General features: G+C 41.6%; 1 protein-coding gene across 3 annotated transcripts in view; it reads right to left on the bottom strand.

The window, feature by feature from the left end:
• Positions 1-758: 758 nt before the first annotated feature.
• The window catches only part of LOC133961091 (pre-B-cell leukemia transcription factor 1-like), a 56,019-nt gene continuing 30,753 nt past the window's right edge, over positions 759-26,024 (bottom strand). The window contains exons 3-9 of one of the 3 annotated variants that reach the window (XM_062396047.1): positions 14,765-15,009; positions 12,787-12,977; positions 10,517-10,652; positions 9,246-9,405; positions 7,287-7,399; positions 5,664-5,753; positions 759-3,700 (exon numbers count right to left, since the gene is read on the bottom strand). In XM_062396047.1, the coding sequence (XP_062252031.1) occupies positions 3,608-3,700; positions 5,664-5,753; positions 7,287-7,399; positions 9,246-9,405; positions 10,517-10,652; positions 12,787-12,977; positions 14,765-15,009 (1,028 nt within the window). In that variant the 3' untranslated portion in view covers positions 759-3,607. The remainder of the gene's footprint in view (positions 3,701-5,663; positions 5,754-7,286; positions 7,400-9,245; positions 9,406-10,516; positions 10,653-12,786; positions 12,978-14,764; positions 15,010-26,024) is intronic. The other 2 variants (XM_062396048.1, XM_062396049.1) reach the window with 2 other exon arrangements.

Genomic DNA, 26,024 nt, shown 5'->3' with positions numbered 1-26,024 from the left:
TACACCTTTTCACCATGTAATGACTGAATCAGCGTCACAATGCCTTTTGGTTTGCAGGAGCACATGAATAAATTATACACGTCCAGCACTTGGCGCCTTTCATTCCTCACACAGTGGCTAAAAGAAACCCTTTGATAGGAACAAGGAGGCTCCTCCATGTAATTACATTTGATCATGTTTGCATATGTCACTCCCACGGTCCCTGTCATGCTCCCTGATTTTGGATGCTCCTGGGTACCGCTCCCTAATCCACAAGTTCATGTTTCATCCTCTTCCTCCTTTCTTTTTTCCCTGTGAAGGGATGAATCGGAGGAGCAGTATCAGACATCCTGTCTGGTTTATCTGCAGGAGAGAGATAAGTGCGGATTCCGCCTCTTTCAGGCGATGCACATTAACCATGCCTCGGAGGGAGTGCTGGATGTTGGGAAGTGTTGTGGGGGGGAGGAGGCATCTGTCGGCTAGGAGCGCACAGCTTTCACTCACTTCGAAAACTGTGAAAATGTTCCCTTCACACCCTCGGCAGCTCGGCCGAGCTCCGGCACTGCCTCAGTGCTGATAGAATGCCCCCGTGCAACAGCACAGTAGGAAGTGAGATGTTCAATGTTATCCAGAGGTGTTGGACTGACAAGGTTGCAACGTGTAAACATGTGTCCTACAGTGACTCCTGACCCTGACCCTGTCAGAAAAGTCTAGAGGAAAATCCACACACAAGTTTGGTGCTGGAAAGCGCTGTGACAGGAAAAAGGACAAAACAGCAATTTATGCAACAAAAGAAACTATTTATTTGGGATACGCATTGCCAGTACAAATTAAGAGACCATAGAACCTACACCTTTCCGCTATTTTTCTCCACAGAAAACAGGTTTTGAGTTGGAATGAAAAATAGTTTTCCATTTCATTTCTTTTTACATACGCAGAGATCTTAAAAGTTAAAACCTGTCAAGAAAAAGGCTCCATGATTTCACTCTCAAATCCTTATAAAAAAGAAGTTAACATTCAAAACACTGCAGTACGTTATTTTATTGAAGAACAAAAAGACATGCAACAAATAAAACATTTCATGTTTTACAAATTGTTCATTTTTCTTTTCATGTCTCTTTTCCTTTTATATTCAAAAACTAAAAAGCATCATTACATGAAGCTTCGATAATATTTGACAGGCAATGTGAAAAGCAGAGTTAAGCCTTTTCTTTCTAAGGGCGTGCAAAAACAACCCTTGTGTTTGCCTTGCATGGCCGCTGCTGTCAATTCACTCCAATGACTTGAGAAGACACGACTGAGGCAGGGTCTGTGCATCACTTGGATGGTGCTCGGCCCCTCGACTGTAATACTGAGCAGGATAGGTGAGGAGGAGCCGCTCTGAATGATCCCAAGGAGTCTGTTTGGTGTGATCACGCTGTGGTTGACTTCCACACTCCGAAAAACAACCTTGATTTGATACATGTGTAATAAATACAAACACACTCACAACTGCTAAAAATAAAAAATAAAACTCCTGTGGTTCTCGGGCTGTTTTGAGACTGGTTGGGCTCTTGGGACTGAATCCTGTCTCGTGTGAGGGTTCAGCTGAGCTAAAAACTGGGCCAGAGGGCGATGTTAACACTGACTTTTCACTTCACCTTCATTTGGACAGCAGCTATCTCGGAAACAGGCAAAATGGCTACTGTCCGAATTTTAAAGATGTAAACAAAAAAAAAAAGAGTAAAGGTGCATATCTACAGACTGTATATAGAGCATTCTTGAGCTAATTCACATACAATGGTAGCATTAAAAAAAGAAACATAGTCCTGTAGCAAAGCAACACAGTAATATGAAAACAAAAACATGATGAATTATTCACAAAATGGAGACATAAAAATATATCCAAACATCATCTGGATTTGTGTGCCATCAGGGTATTTTTCCATTTCATTTATATAAACACTAATGTATTCCAACTGCATTTTTTTGGCTTTGAGTACTGGAGCATTATGAGCTGCTCCCTCGTACCTTAGTTAATAAAATCCTATGAAAAGAGTAGAACGAAAACGTTGATAAAGCTGATCCCAATGTAAGAGGATACAAATTCTGCCTTTTTTTTGGTATCAAAGTGTGTAAATGCTGATATCTCATGAGGACTATTGTATTCATGAATACATGTTAGACCACATACTTTACTGTACATACAACAAAAGTCACACATCTAACTTCACATTTTGGATTGGTTGGTGTTGATGAATGTTATTTTTAAACAAATCAAAAGGTGTTTAATTTCAAACATTCCCTCTAGTGTTCTCAAAGGACGACTGAGTTTTTCTTATTGTTCGCATTTGACATATATTTTGTTGAAAAATGTCTTGTCCTGAAGAATAATTTAGTTTGAGCAAAAACCAAAAATGTATTCTGTGTTGAAATGTCCCGTCACGTCTCTCAGGGTGATACACAAATGTTTTTGCGCCATAAATGAAAAATGTTGTCTTAAGTGAGAGTTGTGGTGTGTTAAAATCTGAATTACAGTTTTTTTAGTTTGGATTTGGTTACCAGCAGTATTTGGCTACACTGATGCACACTGACTGATAATCTTATGTATCTACACTCTGCTGCTTCCATATATGACTACTACTATTATTGACATGTACAGATGCAACCCTTTGAGCTCAATCCTTCGGTGTTATTGTGCTTTAATTCGTATTGGCGTGCCATAATTGCTGCTAATGCTGTCATCGATTTGAGTGTTTCAGGTCAATTTTTCTTTGTTGATGCAGTCGACGTGTGTGTGACACAGCAACACCTCAATTGGTTAAGTGGTTGTGTAAAAACTGCGACTGCTCTCTGTTTGAACTGCACGTGAGAAGAAAAACCCTCGGCTCCGGCAGTAAAAGATAAAACGCATTACATGACACAGTCTGCTGTAGAAGCTCTGAATGCAAACGATATAAACTTGAGGCTGAGTACTAGGATATTACCTGGCTAACAATAACTTGACTAAGACATTAATGCTTCACAAAGTATTGCATGAAAAATGTATGGTCATGAGATAAAAAACACGTGATGTAACATTATCAAAATTCACCTCCAGGGTTGAACTTTGGCACTGTAGATAAACAAAAACAAATCTGCGAGTACAAATAAAGACAGAGGTGTAATGACAGGGCATGTGGTCTACAGAACGATTCGAATCCTTAGGAAAATGTTATCTAACCGAAATGTTGTTTGCCTTTCTCGAAAAGTGGTAGTGTGAAAGATTTACACAATGTGGGGCAAATATGCTGCTAACTGTGCCTTATGTGTGAATATATAATGTAAGAGAAATACAATGAGGCAACGTGGACATCAAGTGGAAACTGTACAAACTGCGAGGGTGGATGCGAGTCCCCCACGCAGGCTGCTGACAGTGCGGTGGTGGTCCAAACGGGGAAAGGTGAAACGCTTTTGTCCGTAATGGTGAAAAAATCGTCCCAGACCCTACATTGTGTCCTGCAGTGTGACTACATACAGCACATCACGATCAATCCCAGCAGGGTCATGGGGTTACGTTTCAGGAGATATGGCTGAAGTGGGGGGGAGGGTCTGGGGGCTGAGGAAGGAGGGGAAGCAGAGGAAGGAGGAGCGAGGAGGGGGTGGAGGATCAGTTGGATGTGTCAGAGTGAACGCTTCCGGGTCCTTCTGTAGGTGAAGTCACTGACGAGGGGGTCGGAGCATCCTGCCAGCCACCGTTTGCCTGAGAGAAGTAAATATAGAGACAAACAAGAAGTGGGGGGGTTAGTATATTGCTTCCATATTCATTACCCAATGCAGTCAAAGACAGTGAGGTACAATGAATTGAAGTCCTGAGGGCAAGTGTAGTGTACGGACGCGGTGTGGAATGCTGGGATATTTTAGTTATTCAGCATACAGATACATACAGCCTTGAGCCAAATTCCCTCCTAGACTAACCTAGCTCAAATAACAGCCAATATATCGGAACGATAATCACATAGAATAAATAAAATCACATTTGCAACCAAGCAGAAATGGAGACAGTCTGTACCCCATCACACACTGCTCTCTCAAATTCATTTAAATGAAGAAAATACACACAAGAGAAGTACAAGATTGGGTCTGTCACTGACATTTAAAATAACACAAATAATATGTAAATTGTTTGAAAAGACATCTGAAACAAAACAAATCCAATCAATGTCACGTGCACTAATTACAGCCCTGACAGCTGGAGTTAACATATGACAAGAGCTTTGGACGGGCCGTCCCACCACCACAGACAGGCCTGCTAAAGAGCATTTAGGATATTAATAGTGAAATTAAAGTCGTCAGAAAAAGTGGAAATGGTCCTCGACAGCCTTTCATTTCAAAGCCTGTTATTCCAGGCATCAGACAGTAGAGTGTAATCACCAGTGGAGGGGTCACATTGTACAATTCTTGACTTTGATGACGCTGTCTGTTTCAAAATCGTACTTACGGCTGTAATCATCCACAGTCACCACCCATCCTTTTTTTCTAAAATTCATTTAACCTTTTTTTTACTTTTTTTTAACTTTTGGAAGAAAAATCCTAACCCAAACAAAAAATTGCAGTGCACACAGTGTAGAAGACAGGACAAGCGAAGCGGACTCGTCTCGTCTGGAAGACAGATATCCTACTCTTACATTATGCATTGCAGGGCTTCTTTATAGGGTATAAAAGTGAATAATACAGCATATTGTGGCAGTGTAAGATGTGGTAGAGCAAGCAGGCGTCCAAGGAGAACCGTATCTATGAGGTCAAAGGACTGAGAAAGAACAGGACCTGAATACGTTAGCGGCCTCTCAGGGTTAGCACAGCTGGCTGTGGGATGCGCTCGGAGCAGCCAGGAAGCCTATTTGAATACACATACATGTTTTTTATACGGGAGACATTTCATCTGATTATCATATGGCCACTGAGGCACGAAGACGACAGCGGAGGAGCCCAGCCGCGGCTGTGACCGTCCTCGTCCTCTCAGCGCGGCTCACTGTCAGGGCCATTAGTGTGGCAGGAACATGATCTGAGCAATGCGCTTGGATTGCTGTCCCAAGTCCACACTCTGCTCTCCTTGTGTCTGTCTTATCGATTTTCCCCTTTACGACACGGCTTGTCGCTGTGAATTTCCCCACTGTTTGCAGCCGCCAGCTAGCAAAGCCCAGCCCCCCCCGCACTCCCCCCTGCTTCTATACCTGAACTCTGCTGCAACATAAGACAAACACAAGAGGAACACACACCCCTGTGGCTCATGAGGAATTGCTTCCAGAGGCGAGGGGTTTTATTTTTAGTGGGACAGCAACATTGTCTCCTGGGAGGCTTTAGTGGGAGCTGCTGGCCCAGGGGGGGAGGTCTGCTAATCACATGGTCAAGTGGTTGAGATCGGGAAGTCCAACGCAGGAAGTGTCACCTGTTTGTGCCGTTTGTTCTCGACTGACCATACGTGGCTGCAGGTGCTAGGGCCAGACCTGATTATCCATGACAGGCTCAGACGGTGGCTCTGCATGTGTGCGGCCTGCCCCATGCTCGCATACGCTGGGCAGGGCACTGCCCATGGCGCCCACGATACAGAACCAATCAAGTAGGTGACCAGAGAGCAGAGCAGAGACAAGTCCCACTAAGTGGCATTCTAAGCCCCATGGCTTTGAAATAATTGGTGAGGAGAGACAGAAAAAAAAAATCCTTACATTGATGCCCTGCGGACTGTACATCTGGTTGACTGTGAGTCCTTCACTGTATCCGCCTGTCTGACTGATAACATGGCGAAGGGTATCCACCTGGAACATTCAGAAACAACAAACAAAGCAAGGTCAGAGTCAACACATGAGAAAAGAGAGAGGGACGACAGGACGGCAAGAGAGACAACAAGAGCACATCTCTGAAAGTAATATACTTGGAGAGGACACGGTCCAATCAAACATGAAGAACATTACGGATAAAAAACGTTCTGCTTTTTTTTTTTATACACACAAGGAACATACATGTTACAAATATTCTGCCCTTGACACTGTGAAGAAGCTCTAAAGGGGAACAGACAAGTACAGGTCTGTTTAGACCGATATCACAACAGATATTTTGTCATAGCACAGAAGGAACAAATATAATTGATGATGAATAATTATGAGAGCACTCAAGTGCTAGCATGGCCAGCAATATTAGGGATTGCGAGAAATTACCAAACAGCAAAACGAAATGTATGAGTCATCAAGCAAGCACAGATGATATCAAGAGAAGAGGATTCTGCATGCGATGTTGGCAGAAAAGGAAAAATGGAAATGAGCACTTATGAATTCTTATCGAGGCAGCATTACCATCATTTTCAGCAAATAGGATAAATTAGCTTTGCTTATGTGTGTTTTGCTAGCAAGGAAATCCAGATACTCGTAAACACTCTTTTATTGAATTTCTATTGGAGGTGGATTCACAGCAATTTAGTCAAACTGCACTTTGTCCCACCAAGCTAACGCTGACACCTGTCAAAATGATCTGATAGTCACCTCTGCCAAGGAGGTCATGTTTTCGTCTGCGTTTGTTTATTATTTGTTTATATGTCAGCAGGATTACGCAAAAATGACAGCACCAAGCTCAATGACATTTTATAGAGGAGTGGGGCAGAACCCAATGAAGAACCCATTACATTCAAATATGGAGCGGGATAAGGTGGCGAGTTTTTCTACTTTTTTTCTTTGACATTACTAGGGCATTTTTTAAATTTTCGGTGATTTAAATAGAAGTCACGGCATGTTTAAGCGACTGATATTTATGAGTTTTCGCAATTTGGTGCTGATTCAAATAAAAATTTGCATTTATTGAAATTAAATGAGGTTTCATAAAGACACTGTTGGGCCTTGGCGGAGGTTTAGAATAGTTTAGAATTACAACGTAATTTGCGTTACTGTTTTTTTCTCACTTTGGGCTCGTCGCTTTTTGACCAGATAAGACTTTTTCATGGCAGACATTTTGACTTGTCACAGTAGTTTGCTAGGTCACAAGTTTTGTAATTTTATTACATGACTTCAATGTGAAGGTTCACATTTAAATAAGGTCAATCAATCAAATTGTGTTTAATGTAAACAATTATTAAATGTGACCCTTTAAATCTAGCCTATATTGTTACATATACATTATTTAATTTGATATAATATGTAACTGAATTAAGAGTATGTCATGATAACATGTCTGTCGTGAAAAAGTCCCAAGAACGCAAATTAGTTTAATTACTTTTACTTATACAGACAAAAAGTCAGTCAAGTAAACGGCCTGTTGTAAAGGTGGAGGGCCTGTCTGCTGTGCTGCTCGGGGGCCCCTACCTGTGACTGCACGTTGGCTCCCACCTGAGCCCCCTGGTACGAGTCCCCATTGAGAGACTGCACGCTCATGAACAAGTCCCCGGAGTTTGACATGTTAAAAGAGCCAGCAGAACCTGAAAGGAGAGAGGGAGCAGTCGAATCACAGAGAGACAGAGAGCAAGCAGGGGAAGCAAGTCGGCCCCTCCAGCCTGGAGGAGCACCATGCAGTTAGCTAGCAGCCAGACAGGCGCCGTTAGATCAGAGGAACGGAGCTCAGAGGAAACTAATGGACACAGTAAGAGGACAGAGAAGCTGCAGCTGTAACCCGCCATGAGAGGTGTTTGTGTCGAGTATAGGTTTTTACAAGCACACACACAAATAAGCAAGTAATTTGTATCTGAGTGCTATTAAGAGGTTATTAATGTTTACATTTAAAACAAGGAAGAGGAAATCCAATATTATGATGAATGTACCTACTTGCTGTCTTAATCCAGATTTCATGTCTGAGTACCTATTGTTAGTATATGAATGTAAACAGTAGTAGTACCCTTGCTCCTTAAATTGTATTTGGCCTTGTGACTACTTCATCAAACAGGATATAACATAAAAATACAGCTTTAGAGATACAAACTTTTAAAACTTATTTTACAAGTGAGACAGCAAATATGGACTTTTCGCATAATACTGGATTGTAGCTTTGAAAGATGAGTCTGGCATTACTCTATATGTTTTATTACTTTATTGATTACCCTTATTTTTATATTTTATTACACACTAGACTTCCCTGTCGGTGTTACCCACTCTGTTCATATGAGTCATGATGTCATTCTAGTTTCATATGAAGTTAATACACACATTTCTCTTGAATTACTTTCCATAACATGTTCAAGAAGCATGTCCAGGTGATATCTTTAAATCAACACAAACATTTTTTTTTTACTCAAACCTACTATATCCAACCCTCAAACTTAGAACTTGGTTGAGTCCAACAGCTTTTCAGCTTTCAATGTGGTTTTCTTTACATTTTTGATCGTCTTCAATCATCCTTTTAACATTGATGTTCTTAGATGTGGTAGTGTTATTCAGATTTTTTCTTTTTTTATATTCACCCATGACTCTGATGTGTATGTTTTAAATGTGGTTGTTTTACTTTTAACTCTTTCATATTTAATTTGCATGCTGTTTTCTTTACCCAAGGAATTATACTGAAGTGTATTGGGGAAATTATGCATATTCAGATTGAGTGATCTTTAAAAATGCGTACAAGTACACACTTTTTTGACAAAATGCTATTTTTAGTGATCTATAGATACATGTTTGGTGCTCAACAATATAATAATAACTACAGTGTGTGTGTGTGTGTGTGTGAGCGTGTGCATAGTAATGACAGTACATGGCTCACTAATGTGTTTTAACAGTGCTTTGGATAACAGTAGAGCTGTATCAAGCTTTGGGTTCACGCACAATGCTTATTAGTGGAAACAATTCATTGTTGGTTTGGTATTCCTTACATTACTTGTTGACAATAAGCAAAAATATAGATTATAACCAGACTCATTCTTCAAACATCCGTGCAGTAGATCAGGATGAGTACACAGTTAAATAGGCATACATGAAACATATTGATTAATTGAGATGCAGACAAAAGGAGAGTAAGAACATGGAGACTTGGCATGGGGCTCAGGTTGGTTAAACTCTGACACAGCTTTGAACTAGAAGGGTGGTTTTGCTATGGGCAAAAGTTGAACCTGTTCAATAACAATAATAATAATAATAATAGTAATGGTGCATTGATGGTGATAGGTTCATTACAAATACTGCCTTTTTGTTATTCCTAATTCTGTCATTCCTTAAGAATCACCAGCACCAGCATTTTAATACGTTCAATTGATTATCTGCAATAGCTGTTAAGTTGTAGTGATGCACAGAGAGGAGGAACATGTCTAAGAGCTGAGCAGAGCCAGGGACTTCCTGTCTCACCTGCAGAGTTTGGAGTTGAGGGTGAATTTGCTTGGCTTCCATGTGAGGATGCATTAGCCGCATTCACGGCAGTTCTCGCAGCGTACATGTTGGCTTCTTCTTGGAACTTACCAATGTTTTTCTTGTATCTGATTCTTTTATTCCCAAACCAGTTAGAAACCTGAACAGACAAACAAGAGAGGGTAGTTTAATTCACGTGAAATCTCAACATACAGAGCCTCTCAGATAACTTGTGCTAGTGTTTAGCGTGCACCGCCTTAATGGGGCACGTGACACTGCAGAGAGCCTCCGTCAGAGGTAGGAGCTACATAGACTGGTGCTGTGAATCCGCATTAGTGCCAGAATGGAATGATTGCCAATAACAGTCTCATTATGTCACTGTGACTGCAGCTATCATCAGAACTCACGCAAGCACCAATCAGTCAACATCCGCTAACACCCATTACGACTAATGGACTCCCAGATGAAGCCAGGGGGGTAATCCCAGCGCTAATGATAAACAACATTAAAATGAAAACCAAATCAATCCTGCAAAGTTTCCAATACAGAGTGGGTAAACATTCTCCTTTATTATGGCCAACAAACGGAAACGCTACAAATCATTCAGCCGCTGAGCAGCTTCCACAATCAGGCCCAGACGCATCCTCAAATCATTTGGTGTGAATTAACGAAACCAATTGAGAAAAACAATCCATTTCCGAATGATGGATTCTAAACACCAACTGCTGTTTACCTTGACGTTGTCATTGCTTTCCTTTTTACCAATCTGCACAGGATTGAAAAAACTTGAGCGCTAGAATGCAAAGATGACAAAAATAAATAAGATGCCAAAATATTTTCACTGTCTTGCTCATCAGCATCACTGGCACAAATATCTCATTGTCTTTAGATCCATTGTGTTATTTTAATGACTATGGATTTGTTCTGTGTATATATATATATATATACATACTGCAGATAGTAGGACAGCAGTGTTGTGTAGAAACACTCGCTGGTCAAAAATAGCTTAGTGTGGTTTGATTTATGAGACTACAAACTTATGACACGGAGTATTTATACTTTGAGTCCTTTGTTGTCTCAATGAAAGGTACTGCTGAAAGATTAGAGGAGCTGTCTGTACTCATGACAGTCAGAAAAAGTATTATTAGGTTACTTGCCAAGACGCTCACAGCTGCTCCGTCAGACTGAAAATCGTTCGTTCTCACAGCTCTGTGTGCAGCCGTGCTCCTACAGGTGGTGTGGGTGTGTGTGGCAGTGATGTGTGTGTGTACCTGGGCCACTGTGATGGCGCACTTCTTTGCCAGCTCTTCTTTAGCCTCCTCGCTTGGGTAGGGGTTACTGAGGTGCGAGTAGAAATACTCGTTCAGGATCTCTGTCGCCTGCTTGTTGAAGTTTCGTCTTTTTCGTCTGCAAAGAGAGCATCAAGGGGTTAAAACAGGAGTTTAACCCAGTATATGTCAGCCATTGCTGTCAAACAGTTGAAACTACCTTAACCTCAATTGGAAAAACTCAAGTATGGCTGTGGAGGATAGGAAAAAAGCTTCTCCACAAACTCCCAAAACCCCCCTACAGCTGAATATTTCCACCTCCATGTTTTTACACACTTCTACACTCTCAGATTGCAACCGTGACGTTTGAATCATCCACTTCTGTAAACATGGCATTGCTCCAGGCTTATAAATCATGTGATGTTAGTTTGACCCAAACATTTTCACATTTTCACAATTCAAAGTCAATCACCTAAACTAGAGCTGAAGATGTTGGTATAACAGTGTTCAAATAATGAGGTCTCACTTGTCTGGCTTTGGTTGACATGACTTCCCTTATGTAAACCTCTGCCACAGTAAAAGTTCGGTTTTGCTGCGGTTTTACTCTGACACACTTTGCCAGGACTCAAGAGAACAATTTGATCCAGAACAGCTTTACTTTAAACTCTGTTTATGAGAGGCTGAAGCAACAAAAGCACACAGACACTCATAATAATTAGGTCCAAATCTACTATTAGTTGTTGACGGATCATAAAAGTTCACAGTCTGTATGTAGCGTTACATGTTTGATTGCGCTGTGTGCAAACTATTCTGATGATTGTATCAATTTTTGAAATACCAGCTATTGATCCTTTTACTGTACTGAACAAACATGTCCATTGGACCAAGTATAAACTTCAGACTTAAATTGGGATCATGTGGGCTTGGTAGTAAATTGCACTTGGCCAAAAAAAATTGCTAATTATCTTCTCCAAGCGTTACTGTGTACATCAGCTATTTGCTAAGTTTGTCTGTGGTCTGGTGCTGAGTACGTATAGAGGGTTTATCAGAACTTCTTCAATGAAACAGCTACGGGCCGTGTCTGGAAATGATGTTGCCGAGAGCAGTGAACCAGAACATTTAATTTAACAACAATGAACTGGGCTTTGGGCTTAGAAGACGTATTGAATTGGGTTATATACATGGTTTTGTCAAATAAATACTGATTGGAACAGCTTTAAAACTATAGCTATAGTATCAAGTCCTGTGAGGAGTTTTTTTTGTACTTTTCTATCGTAGATGACAATTCATATTAAACACAGAGTAACTGTGTGTAAATACAGCTGAAACAGTGGAACCTCAGTGGAAATCCATGGCGTGTCTCAAATGCATGGCAGCACAGAAACAAAGCTGAATTGATCAAACATGAAACATGAATACACATTTGTTTAATCATATTCTTATTGTACATGAAAATGAACCCTTTGAACGCTCCCCATATAACACCTTAAAGCAGACAGATATCATATGCTGATGCCCATGAGTTGACTGCCTCTCTATCTCAGGCACCCATCAGGTCATGTCTGCATGTGCCACATCTAAACAGGGCTTTACATAAGCTGCAAGGGAACCCTGTAAAATATCTTTGCGTGTATCCACCGGTGAGGAGATTTGTGCTAAAATATCTGTCCCGCACTCCAAAAGCCTGCTTGAGAATATGTAAATGTGCACAGCATGGGCTCCAGCAGCCAGTAGATTAATCAGCTGAGCTGAGCATGGCAGTGAAAGCTTTCCTCTTCCTCTCCCCTTCGCCTCGCTGCGGCACCACCACAGTCATTTGCAAGAGAATAGATAGGGAGCTTTGTAAGGGAGCGCATGCCTCATTTAAATGTTATGCCTCCAACTCAGACTTTGAGTGAGATTTATCCTTGGAGAAATATATGCAAATCCGAAGCACGCATCAAAAGGAACAAGCGATTACATTAAAAAAGGGAAACAGTTAGTGTTATGGAGCACGCAGCGAACTGTTATTGGCCTGTGTTGCTGGGTATGCTGGTCCAAATGGCACCGGTGGATGCAAACCAGTCCAGTTTGTGTGGTAAGTAGCAAAACAGCATGTGTTACAGCATGTTTGTAGCATGATATGCCTCCTACATCTGCCATTCATATGGATATGAGGCAGAAAAACAGAAACACATAATGAAGTATTAACCCTGTGGTTAAATTGGGAGGTTAGCATGGAGCGTGGTACGTGTATGTGGCTGGAACAGAAACGTGTACACAAGGACACACACCTGGCATCGAGGAAGCGGGAGCGCAGGATCATGACAGCCTCGCAGGTGCTCTGTTTGAGCTGCATCTGGATGGAGCTGAACTTGCGATGGATGATGTTCACCATGCGCTCGATCTCTTTGGGCGAGATGGGCCGCGTGCGTGACTGCTCCCTCAACAGGTTCATCACATGAGTGGTGAACTCGTTACATGCCTGTAATGAGAACACAGAGGAGTAGATCAAAAAAACAACCAAGACACGAAAAACACTTTCCCTTAGTCAATACACTGTGAACAGGGCCTTAATGAGTCAAATGCACCATTTCAGAATCACACATCTGCAAAACATGCAGGGTGAGTGCAATATTCAAAATTCACAGATAAAGGAAATCACCAAAAAAATTGCTTAATGTAGTTCTGGGGCTCAAGCTTTCTCGCAGAGCCGAGGGGGAACATAAGCGCTGATATATTTCATATTTAACAGAAGTGGTGATGGCAGTGTGTTGAGAGGAACCAATGACAGCTGTTCCCTTCTCAGACACACTTTCACAGCATAGCCACCCTGAGAGACGAACATGCCACAACGTTTCATTCATCCCGCCTGTTCGACACCAGGAGCGAATCTGCCACGATATTAAACTCCGACTCCGTGTCTCTTGCTGCCACCTCTTCTTTATTTCTTCTCCTCCTGTCGATTTCTCTCTGGATTTATCCATGTCAGGCTTTGTCTGTGTCTGTCTATCCTCGTGTTCATCTGTCTGACTCACATTCATCCGAAAGGGATGATATTGTCAAGAACGCATTGGTTATCAAGGCAATGAGAGGAAATCATCCCCCCTCTAACAGACTTTCAAGACTATCATTGGAGTACATGCAGAGACACACAACACTCTGAATATGATGGACTATTCTGTTGTGAAAACACAAACTTAAGTGAATTCCTTCTGTCACTGACTTGTATTGATAAACCATTTAAAGCTATGAGGCTGATTTAAGGCTGTCTGCAGCAGTGAAGATTAATGGATTAGAAGGAAAGTTTGTGAAATATAAAAAGACACAGATGTTGACTTATTTATGTTGTAATTGCGTTCTCTAGTTGTGTGTCGTTAAGTGTCTTCACCAGTGTTAAGTCTGGATACTTGGATTTTCAGATATGTGGATTTTATAGATTGTAATAAGATCAGTTTTAGAGCATGGTTCACATATTTGTTGTTTACATGTAGTTGTTGTTGTAATCGTCTGCTGTATGTCTCAGTGTTGTGTCTGAACAGCTGTATTAAGACATTTGTGGCTCTATATTGAAGAACAATGCTAGTAGTGCTGGACATTAGCCAATAGTCAATTAGGCCACCTGACAAAATTATTGACCTTTAACTGTGATAATCAGTTCCTATTTCAATAATATTTCCTGTTTTAAACCACATACATCTGTGGGTTTTGAACAAACAATCTGAGGTTTTATGTTTTTTTGTTATCCTGTGAAATAATAAACCCAAATTAATTATCAGTAATAAATGGATAATGGAAAAAGCCTTTGTTTACAGGGGATATTTTGACTTAAGACGGGAGAAAACACATTTTTAGTACCAAACACACCCAACGTATGTTCATCGAAACTCATGTACATTGAAGTGTTAGTGAGACAAGCAATACAAATATACATCCCAGTTGTATTATGGGAAATGTAGGCTTTAATGTAAAGGTATCGCAGCCTCTTCTGCAGCAACTCTGTCCGTTTCCTCCGTTGACATTGTCATCTCCCTACTTTATGGAAAATGTGAGAGTACTTTTTGATTTCATCGCACAAAAAAGTCTCCGATGGTGAATTTTAGACAGAATGTGGTGAGACAAGAATCAGCTAACAGCCTTACAGCTTTCTCTAGGGCTTTTAAGATACATTTGACAAGCTGAGTTTCAAAATGATATGACGGTACTGTCTCTTAAAATGAAACTTATTCCCATACTGCAGGTGTCTGAGCAATACTGTAACGGTCTTCTCACCTGTTCATACTTCTCCAGCTCTGTGTGGTATATCTGTCTGATCTGGGTAAGCTTGGCCCTGTAATCGGAGTGCTCCGTAGAGTTCTCCGCCGCCGCGGCTCCCGAGGCCGCCGCTGCAGCCGCCGCCGCCGCTGAACCACCGCCTTTCTCCGGACCAGACACGCCCTCAGCCAGCAGCATGTTGTCCAGCCGCATGAGCTGGGGATCTGGGGGCTCCTCCTCCTGGGCGCCACGGATACTCAGAACTGCAATGACAGGGAAAGGTCAGAGGTCAGTGGTAAAGGTCACGCCTAGTGTGCCCTGATGCACCGTAACAAGCTGTCGTCCACACAGTGAGTCCAGCAGCTCACTGTGTGCGATGCAGTCACAAAGAAATGAGTAACACTACAACTTTTTAGTGAGTTATTAGTTTACCTCTTGACAAATTACTGTTGTAAAAAATGTCATGTTATAACATTTTCTTCTTCTCTTATTCATCATTCAAATGCCGTGAAGTCAATTTTTTTACATTGTTTTTATTTTTTTGTGTCAGGCAAAAGAGACGACAAGTTCCTATTTCTAGCTTATTGACTGTGGGAAATTACTTCTTTCCTCCACCCTTTTAAACAAAGTACCTGCGTAAGATTCATTCTGAGACAAAAACAAGTAATACGATCACATCATTTTAGGCTTTAGAAAATATTAATGATAATTTTCACCATTTTCTGACATGTTATAAACCAAGCGATTCATTTTTAATATGAGGTGTGAATTTTAAGAATAATTGATAATGAAAATAATCATTAGTTGCAGTGAACTCTGCTGGAAAATATGAAGTATTTGATATTTTTTCTCCTCTAAGTGTTTCTGTTGTAGCACTATAATTTTGGTTCCATCTTCAGTATTTTGTTCTGGTTATGTTTGTGTGTTGTAGATATAATTGATGTGAAAGATGTGAATTGACATGATATGATCTGATGACACAGGATGTGCGATATGATTTCTGTGCAAGGTTGAGTGTGGCTCGTTACAGTGTAAAAGGCAGGGCGGCATCAACAACAATAATCTGGATTGGTACCCCTGCCCTCCTCTAGAGGTCTCCCTTGCCATTCTTTAGAAGACTCCCACCTTCCATTTTCTGAGGTGAAAACACTCCCAGACTCTGACTCTTCCTCCTCCATCTGAGAACCATCCATTTCAATATAAAAGGCCTTCTCCTGTGTGGCGCATGGTGCCTGCTAGGGTCCAAATTGACCCCAGAGTGGACATCGAAAGTCCATCGACGGCAGCTGGCATTACCATTACTGGTCTTCGGTCGCAGCGCTGACAGGAGATATGACTCTGTGACTTCATGCCCTGCATGTGTCGATAGCCATTTAAAACGTTACCACTCGTCATTTGTCTTGTTGTCATTGAATGAAAAGGGACAGGCGGGGAGCACTTCATTAATTCAGAGACAATGGGAGTGCTTGGTGCATTAACCCCAGACTGCTGTCCGGGTTGGTAGGCCTGGGCAGGAGGTCACTGGGATGAGAATGAGGCCTGCTGTACTCGCTGAAGAAGAGGAGGGGGCTTCCTCAGTCACCCCCTGCCTTTAAGTGGACTGGAAATGCAAATATGGCAACTGTTGGCAAGTGGAAGAGGTCAGGGGTTCAGGCCACAGGCTCAGCGGGAGGTAGATTGAGTGAGGGAGGATTGTCGGAGGAGTAGGGCGAAGAAGGTGGAAAGGGAGGGGGGGGGTCTCTTGGGACGGCAGGACTGTACAAACATCCTGTCTCATTACCCATACTCCTTCATCACTCGTGTAATGTATAGACAGGCTTGGAGGAGAAAATCTCGGATGGCTTCACACCCGTCTCACCTCCACACTGCTGCGGCTGCAACCGCGATATGACCCGATCCAACCCGCTCCATCAGAAACTCTATACTCGCCTGTCCGCTTTAGTTAACGTACGTCAACAGAGGCCCCCACACATCCCCACAGCTCCTGAACTCTCCCCAATATGGACACACGGCTTTTATTTTTTCTACAGTTACCACCTCATAAATACCAGACTAAAGTGGGTGTTAAAATGAGAGCACACCACAATATCCCATGGAGAGAAATGAGCTGCACTTTCTGGAAGTAATTTCCAGCAGGAAAAAAACTTACTGGGGGAAGAAGAAAGAAAACGTATGAATGTGTACAATGAGAAGCTCCTTTAGGTATTCCAGCGGATTAGAAATGAGTAAAGAGGTTCAGAAGAGTCAAAGAAATGTCTCAATGTTCAAACGATGATTTTTAAACTCAACCTATTTTTCTGGACATCTCATCTGACCCTCTTCCTTAATAACGAGATAAATAAAATAATACATTCAAAGAGCAACAGCACAAAAATGTTAGGGAGGAAGCTCTTTTAAGATGATTCTTCTGAAAATCCAAGGCCGGATTTCTTCTTGAACCCATAAAACGTCTAGACTGTCAAATGAAAATGGAACATAAAAATTCCCTGTGTCCACACAAACGATTCGATTCACGTCTGCCAAGTTCCAGCTTAACATTCATGAAGTGTTTTATTTTACTTGGCATGAAGGCACCTCCAACATCAGTCTTATAAGAGCGGCTGCTGCAGAGAAGGTCATTTCTTAGGAGATCTCTCGGAAGGGAAGGAGAAAAAACACGAGTCGGCTGACTTTTTGGGGGAAATATGAAAGGTCATTGACAAATGGAAAGAAAATGGATTACATTCCACAAAAGTAATAATAGTTACAATTTTAATAATAACAATAATAATAATAATAATTGTATCTGTATAGCACTTATCTAAACAAGGTAACAAAGTGCTTCACAAAATAAAAATAAAATTGATAACATATTAAAGTCGAGACTTTAAAATATATAGAAAAACCCAACAGTTCCCTCAAAGAGCAGCACTTTGACGACTGTGGAGAGAAAACAACTCCTCATTAGAGAGAAGGGGGGGCTATTTGGGTAACCGTCATATTTAAGACTGGTAGTTGTAATAAAAATAATCATCGTCAGTTGTACCTTGGTGTCATCTGGCATTTCTGCCTTTTAATCGTAATTAACATTAAAAGCACAACCTGAGGATACGCTGAGACTGAGGTTGATACTTGAAAACAATAGGTAAATGTCTCTTAAACTGACAATTAACACAAACTCTGACATGATCCCCAGGCCGTGCTTGTTGACACGTGTACACCCTGGCTAATAAGCCACATATCATATCCTCTCCTCGCGCATGCAGCATAGATCCCAGCTCCATTCTTGCTGCTGATCCAGCTGTCTTGGAGAGCATCTGTCAGGAGGGACCCAGGAAGGAACAATGCATTACGCCATGTTGGCTGTGTACTGTCATCCCTCATTGACAGCACACTGTCACACTTACACAGTGTCCTCTGAGCTGGGAACAAGCGGAGGAGCTGCTCCCTATAATATCTGCTCTTCCTGCCGCTTCTTATCACACGATCTGAAGGGAACCTGTTCAGAGTGGGGTTAATGTGGATTCTACGAGGAGGATTCGAACAGGTTCATTTTTAATTTAAGTGACTAATCAGTATGATCCTCGATAGACAATGACAGACATGATGATTACAGTCTCCTCTCCAGCGATGGGTTGTTTCCCCACGTGGAGAAACCGCAGACCTGCAGTGTTGGCCAGCAATGGAGGCAAACGATTATTTATTCATTCCATTCAGAACCTAAAGCACATAATTAAAACCATGGAGGGATTATCTCAAACAAATAAAATTAATAAAGAAAAAAAAGGGATAATGTGCCTCCATAAAATTTGCTTTGCTCTGGGTCATAATTACACGACTCAGTGAGGGCCACTTTATTGGCTAATGGCAGCCTAATTGATTCATCCTAATGTTTTTCGAGCCTTGGGTCTGCTGGGCACTCCCTGTCCAATAGTGCTGGTGAACTTACTTAGCCACCAGCAGACAAATGTTGCAGGTTCAGATAAACAATTATCTGTGTATATATGTGTGTGTGATTTGGACTCCCCTCCCCCCTCAGTGAACACACATTTTCTGTATGTCTCTAATGGATGCCATTTCCCTCTTGGAGGCGTTTCAGCGATGGCTTGTTGTCAAGCGGTGCCTTATTCCCGCTCTCACAAGCAATTCTAACAAGGGGGCAAGCACCAGGCTATATTGCCTCACTTTATTTTATGCATTAAAATGAATAAAAACAGGGTTTACATTGGTTTTGGCTGCTGATGAATTCACTAATAACACGCAGAAAGCAGAAACCTTCATGTATCATCTACATGTGTTTACGTGGTGAATGCATCTCTGCTAGGCTGGATTGGGTAAGGATGGGCGTGTGCTGGTCGGCGGTTTTACTGCTCTGTGTACACACAGCGAGACAAAATGTCACAGACCAAGAAGACAAGAAAAGCTAACTGGAATGGGAGAACATGACATTTATTCAACCCCACAACATCTGGCCTTTTGCAAATCAAATCGATATTTAATACAAGCCCAGGGCAATTGGCTTTTGGAGAGGTGGATGTTTAACTGTCTGGTCGTTTATCTGGGAATATTTATTTCATCTCCCCACAGCTAAGGGGAAGAAAGCTTTTGCTCTTTGAGGATAAGCTCGGAATATAATGCTTGGCGATGATTTACGTCCCTATTTGAGGGAAAGCAGCTTGCCCTCGTCTTCTCCCCCCACGCTGCTTGTTTTCAGCAACCACATGTGTAACTATCTCTGTTCCTCATATATAAGTCATTCGAGGAGATAGGCTGGTGGCCTCGTATGAAGATGGGTCTGGGTATTAAAATATTAATTCAATGACAAGCAACAGAGATTCATCGTCATACATCAGAGTTTGTGGTGAGTCCTAATTGAACGAAGACCAGAGAATAAACTCCTCTCTCTGAAGTGGAACAAACCGTGGCATAGCAAAAGTGGGTTGGCAGCCTGGGGCTAGCATCACAACCAGCTCATCGGAGGAAATGTTATCACCGTGGAAGGACACAGGCCCTTTATAGACGCTGTATCAGCTCACCATATATGACAGGAGTTAAAAAATGTGACACATATTCAAATTGACAGCAAATACAAGCAAGATCCAGGTCTAAAAATACAGTTTGAGTCAGTGACAATATTTGGGATTGTATCAAAAGCTTGTCAGGGGATTACGATTTCTTCCAGGACACTGCTTGCATCTTCAAAAAGATTCAGTGTCCTCATGGCATAACAATATCAGATTCAAAGTGTTGCAGCACACCCTGCTCTGCAGTCCAGATATCTTATCCTATCAGATTAACAGAGGCAAATGGCAGGCTGTCAAAAACCATTACCATATGTAATCCCCTTCTAGATTTCGAAGGCATGTCAACAGGGACTGTTGGCATGGCAGCCCGTCATGGTGATCGGGTGAATGGGGGAAAGCCTGATGTTTAATTAATGACGTTGGGCCGTTCTGTCACAGTTAGCGAGATGGACAGCCAAATATAAGGCCTTCTGACAGATATTTGGTGCCCGTGTTCACCTTCAGAGGCCCTCCATTCTGCACCCAGATGCTGAAATGTGATCCGGAGTGTTACATAACGGGTTGCAGCTTAGGGGGAGTCGGCCAAAAGTGACACCTGATGCTGGTCAGGTGACAGCACTTCCAGGCAGATCAACACTTGTCAGGCCTGACGTTTGTGAATGCACTTTGATTAGAAAGGTGAAGGGCACGTGAAACTAGATATTTTCATATACATTTTTGTTATGTGATTGAACCACATCAAATCACCAGTGATAACTCAGATCATGCACAGTTTATTAAAACTCAATGGGTCACACAGGTCTGTAATTTGTAAAACTCTTACTGTCTAAGTGAGGCCCAGACAAAGTGTTCTGTTTGGGTGAAAGGGAAAAATGAATAGGTTGTTTGCATTACCAACAACAACCACTAGGACTAAGGGCCACGTCTGCAAATTTGAGTGGCTAACTTCACATCCAGTTCACATCTAATCTGTGCTAGGGAGAAGGCGACTTAAAGGAAAATCACAGCGTGGCTTCACATGGAAACTTTGATGAATTTTGACCCGCGATATTCACTTCGTATTTATGCGTATATGTGACTGTGACTTAACAACTGTATGATTCTGAAACTGAGACCTCAACTGCAATACGAATGTCCACAATCTTTTTTCGCTGAGACACACACAGGATCAAGCTCCCCCCACATGGCTAAGTCAATTAGCTCAAGATAGTACGAGTGAACCAATCAGGGCTCAAAATTCAAGCTCAAGTTGTTTTCATAACGTATATACGCTTACATGAGCGTTAGCTTCTAAGAATATGGTACAGCGGTGCGGTATAGCACAGCACCTGCACTGCAAATGAACTGAACCATCTTAATGATCCATAGATAGATAGATATCTAGGAATTTTCACTGCACTGGTAACCACTGAGCCATTTAGTTGACACATACATAAACAATAAAGAGAGGCACTTGCAATAATTAGCTTTATTAATTACATTATTTTATAATCATTACTAATGATATTCAATGATATTCATAAAATTGTTAGCTAGATGGAATAATAATGTTAAACTTATTGTCTAATATTTGTCATTTAATGTGATATCTCTTATTTAAGCCTTTCATTTTAGGACCTTTAAAATGAGACACATAATTTCATATTGATATGAGGATTTGTTTTTAATATTTTTTTATTTTTTATCAAATAATAATATTCAGCTTGTGGCCATACTTTTTACAAAATGGAAGCATGATGTAATCTGGTCCATCCTTAATGTGTGTTTGGTGAAAGCCAAACGCTTTTGTATGATTAACCCTTTCTGGTCGGGCTGTGGTTGGCCTGTCTGCTTGGATTTACAGTGACAGCACTGGCCTTATTTGTTTGCATTGGTGCTTCAGTGGGCACACTTCATTGTGACTTCAGCAGTTAATAAATCACAGTACAAGCCCTCTCACTAGACGCAGGCCTGTGCTACGGTGGTCCTGTCACAAGGCAGGCGCCAGAGCCGAAGCGACAGCTACATGCTAATTCAACATTGGCATAATTCATTATACAGTCGCAAGTGTACTGGAATGGAAAGAGAACCAACATACACCAGGAGGAAGACGACAGGCATCAAACTGTTAAATCCTGCTCCCCCTAAGTCTCCTCTGTTTGCCTTTGCGAGGACTCAAGCTCTAAAGTACTGCAAGAAATATAAAATTAAACCAGACTCATTAGATAGACACATGAAGAGCTTTGGGTGTGTGTCCGGAATAAAAATATTTTAAAACATTCACTCTGAAAGCATAGACACAAAGTTATGTGATTCCTTTTAAGGGAAAACACTGTAAACGGACAATATTAAAGAAGTTCATGGACAATCAAAACAATTAAGAAGCAACCGGTCTCCTTGACAGTGTTTTTAATGAGAAATCAGCATTTAATGAAATATGGTATTATCTATACAGCCACTTCCTTAAAGTCACATAAAAGCCAATGTAAAGTGACACATCAATAGGTAGAACGGAAGCTTTTGCACTAAGGGGGAAATTAACAAAAAGATAAAGAGTCAATTAAAGCGATAAGGCCTCGTGCTCTTCAGAACGTGAAACGCAAAGGGAACTGACAGAGTTAACATTAAAGAGCTTTGCTACCGTCTCACTGTCCATGTGTCCCTCCGTTTTGTTAGTTCAGAGGAGAGAGAAGCAGCTTATCACCCACTCCAGTCCTGTGCAGATACCACTCATGAGGAGGGTTGGGGTAATTAGAAGTTGGTCCACAAAGGCCTTTGACTTATTTACAACAATGAAGTCATTGGTACATTAGACATACACTTCCTACATGTATAACTCTTCTACTTAGTTATCCTTCACTTCATTTAGACACTTCACACTCCTGCAGCCCCACACTTCCATCAATGTCTTGTTCTGTTTGTGAATACAGAGCCAGAAATAAAGAATGCAACCGATTTTCCGAACATCACTCAATGTTTTTAATGCACTAGACTTAATGCACTGTTTGGGCTGATGAACCTCTAAAAGCAACACATTTCCCTCTTCCAGTGTCTGATCACAGGTTGAGGATCTATATATGTTAATAAGCTGTGAATATTTTTTTTCTGAACTGTCAACCATGTTCTTCATTATCTGCTTTCCACTGATTAAGGTCAGGTGGAAAATGCTAGGAGGTGGATTTTGAGTTTAAATGATTTTGTCATGTGGCAAATTAATGTTGATTGTGTTGATTAGCCAACCAAAGATTTGGAATACAGGTAAATAATGGATGAAGTGTTGTGGACATTTTGCAATGTCTAATAGTCTGTCATGTTATAACTGACTTTAACACAATCTGCTGCTGGATGATCAACACAATGGACAAAACTATTGTTTTCCACATAGATAATGCCAACCTGAGAGCCACTGTATAGTCCGAACTTGTATAATCTGTCTGGAGCACATTTCTGAACCTATTCTACGATAGATACATTAATCTGAACCATTTGTATAAATGCAACTGCTCTTTAACACAGCCAACCTGCTAATCCAGTAGAATAATGAGAATTTGGTTCATATAATGCAGAAATAAGCTCAACATGAACAGACTAAGAGTATTTCCCAAACAAGTCACAGGGTATGTCTTTGCTTTCTGATTCCAGATACCTGAATGTACTTTTGACCAAATTTAATATTCTAAAAATGGCAACATCCATCCTCTAAGTTGGGTGGGTTCTAGCCACTAAGTACAACTTTTCGGCCCACAGAAAGGATGGGTAGCAGTTAAAGAGCATCCAACCAAGTGTCCTGTGTGTCCCACATGAGATAGCAAGCATCCAGCAGCATGTACCAGACTGGGGCCATCCATGGCCTCGGGCACTGTGTTGACTGGGCCTGCCATGTCATTAACAGTCGCCTTGATCCGCTCTACCTTATTAAAGCCATTCCTTCAGGAGAGCAGACGAGCATGTCACAGTGTGAAACCAGGCCAAGGAGGGAAGGTGACCACACTGCCACCCTCAGCTTGTGCAGGGGGCAGGGGGGGGGGGGGGGGGGGGGTAGGAGCACAGCGTAGTGGCTTAGTTGTCAGCCTCATCCCGGACCCCCTGATGTCCCTGTGATTCCCTTGTCAGTTTGTGTTAATGGAACTCACAGCGGTTATGCTCCTTCACATTCTTATCTCCTGTAGCAGGACAGTGGCACAGCCCAGCAGTGTCTGTTGGGCCTCGGCTGACCAGGAGAAAACTGCTGTGTGTAATATTGACAGTGTCTCTCCTGTTTGCAAGAAACGTGTTCAGGGCAACTCCTACTGTTTTTGGGAATGCTGAGAACCAATCTGCACATACATTCAGTCCAGCCTGGCCTTATACGGTTTCAGCAGTATTAACTGATGCAGATAATTATTAGAGGTTAACTCTCTTTGACTGGTGTTCTCATGAGTAAAAAAGCTACTGCGTAGACACATAGAAACACCCGATTGGGAAGCCTCGCGGATTCCAGATCGGTCCCATCTCTCCCGCTACACACACTTGTGTGGCATTTTTCACAGAGCGCAGCTCTCCTACTGCCAACCAGTTTATGTAAAAGTGATTAACAGTAATTAATCCTTAATCACCATGATTAGCCAAGTTGCAGTAAATTAAGCCACATCTGGAGCAGCTGAGAGTTGGTGAATGGCAGCAGGCATGCTGAGTGCGAACGCCACTGTTTACTGAGGTCTACCTGGAACATCTGAAAGCAAACAACAACAGGCGCAATTCAATGGCTTACTTTAGGCCATGTGCTGTCAAGTGGTGTGAAAATTCCCTTCGTACCAATCAGAAGACAGAAAATGCTTTCATAGATTTTTGAAATAAAGTTAAATTTAAAGCTTGGAGCCATTGTGCAACACAGAGAGGTTTTAACACATAGAATGGCTAACATTTGCTTGTATGCAGACACAATATGTCAGTCATTATCACATTAACAAAAAGTATTGATAAAGATACTGTAGATACATTTTTCAATGACTTGTGACTAAGTTATGTAATGGGACACTATTAGAGCTAAAACCACGATCCATTAATCAATAACTAAAGTTAAAATGAATTGGCATCAATTTGGATAATGAATACAACCATTCAAGTCAATCCCCGAGTGAATACACCACTTCTTGCAGTTTGCACTTCCTTTTAAATGCAGCTTGGGTCGGATTACTTTGCAATGTGGTCACTTCCTGAATACAGATTAGTGGCAACATAATCAATTGGGGCAACATGGCGGTGCAGTGGTTAGCGCTGTCATCACACAGTAAGACAGTTCCAGGCTTGAACCTGACAGCTGGCCTGGGCCTGTCTGTTTGTCTCTGTGTGTTGACCCTGTGATGGACTGTCCAGAGTGCAGCCTGCCTCTCGCCCAATGTAAAGTAGCATTGGCTGCAGCCCCCCCACATACCTCTGAGAATAAACTATATGGCTAACGGATGGTTGGACAACCAATTGAAATCCCGAAAAGTTATTTATATATACTTCTATTTCAAAATCAAAAAATTTAATTTTGTTCTAAAAATGGAGGCAGCCAATTTAGTTTTTCTCTTAAACATCTCAAAATAACGTCAGTAAAAATGAAAGTCATCACAGTTTCTATTTAAATTCGCTATTGAGGTCATCATCATCAGCCACAATACTCTGGCTGACTTTATGACCAGACGGGTACACATTCTAAAACTTAACTCCATTTAAAACTCATCTAAACAACATATTTACTATCAGACATTCAGTTTTGCACACCAAATATGGAAATGTAGCTGTAATACCAGAGTCGTATAATGTTCTAATTCTTATTATGTAATGCAGGCAGGTATTTGATGCTGACCCAGTTTGTATTTTCTAAATGATGTTTTTAACAAATGAAACAATAATTAGTTAATGTTTTAAAAAAAAGAAAATCTGAGCTTGACTATGGCAGAGAATAAAAGGAGACAGTGGTAAGATGAGGTCTCTTAAACCAAGAGCAATTTGTAAACTTATAATTTTATGAGTAAATTTTTTGCAAATCTGTGGCTACCAATACAGCATAACACCCCCCCACCCCCACAAACACACACAGTCCTGGCTCTTTCTGTGTACCCGTGCCGCAATGTTGATTGGCTGTGTTGCCTGAAGATGTTTCAGTGCGTAGCAGCAGCGGCGGCGGCAGTGCCCCTCCGTAGCTTTTTCCTGCCAGATAAATGATGCAGGAGAGCTGGTTGTGTGCCGGGGAACTGGTTCCATCGCAGCGGGTGTGCTGTGTGTTTTAGCCCAATGTTTCTCTTGTGCCCCCCTGGAGAGTTTTCTCC

Source organism: Platichthys flesus, chromosome 9, assembly GCF_949316205.1.
Source record: "Platichthys flesus chromosome 9, fPlaFle2.1, whole genome shotgun sequence".
NCBI classification, from domain to species: domain Eukaryota; kingdom Metazoa; phylum Chordata; class Actinopteri; order Pleuronectiformes; family Pleuronectidae; genus Platichthys; species Platichthys flesus.
Note: the sequence above shows the minus strand (reverse complement) of the source record. Positions and strands in the feature narration are given on the sequence as shown.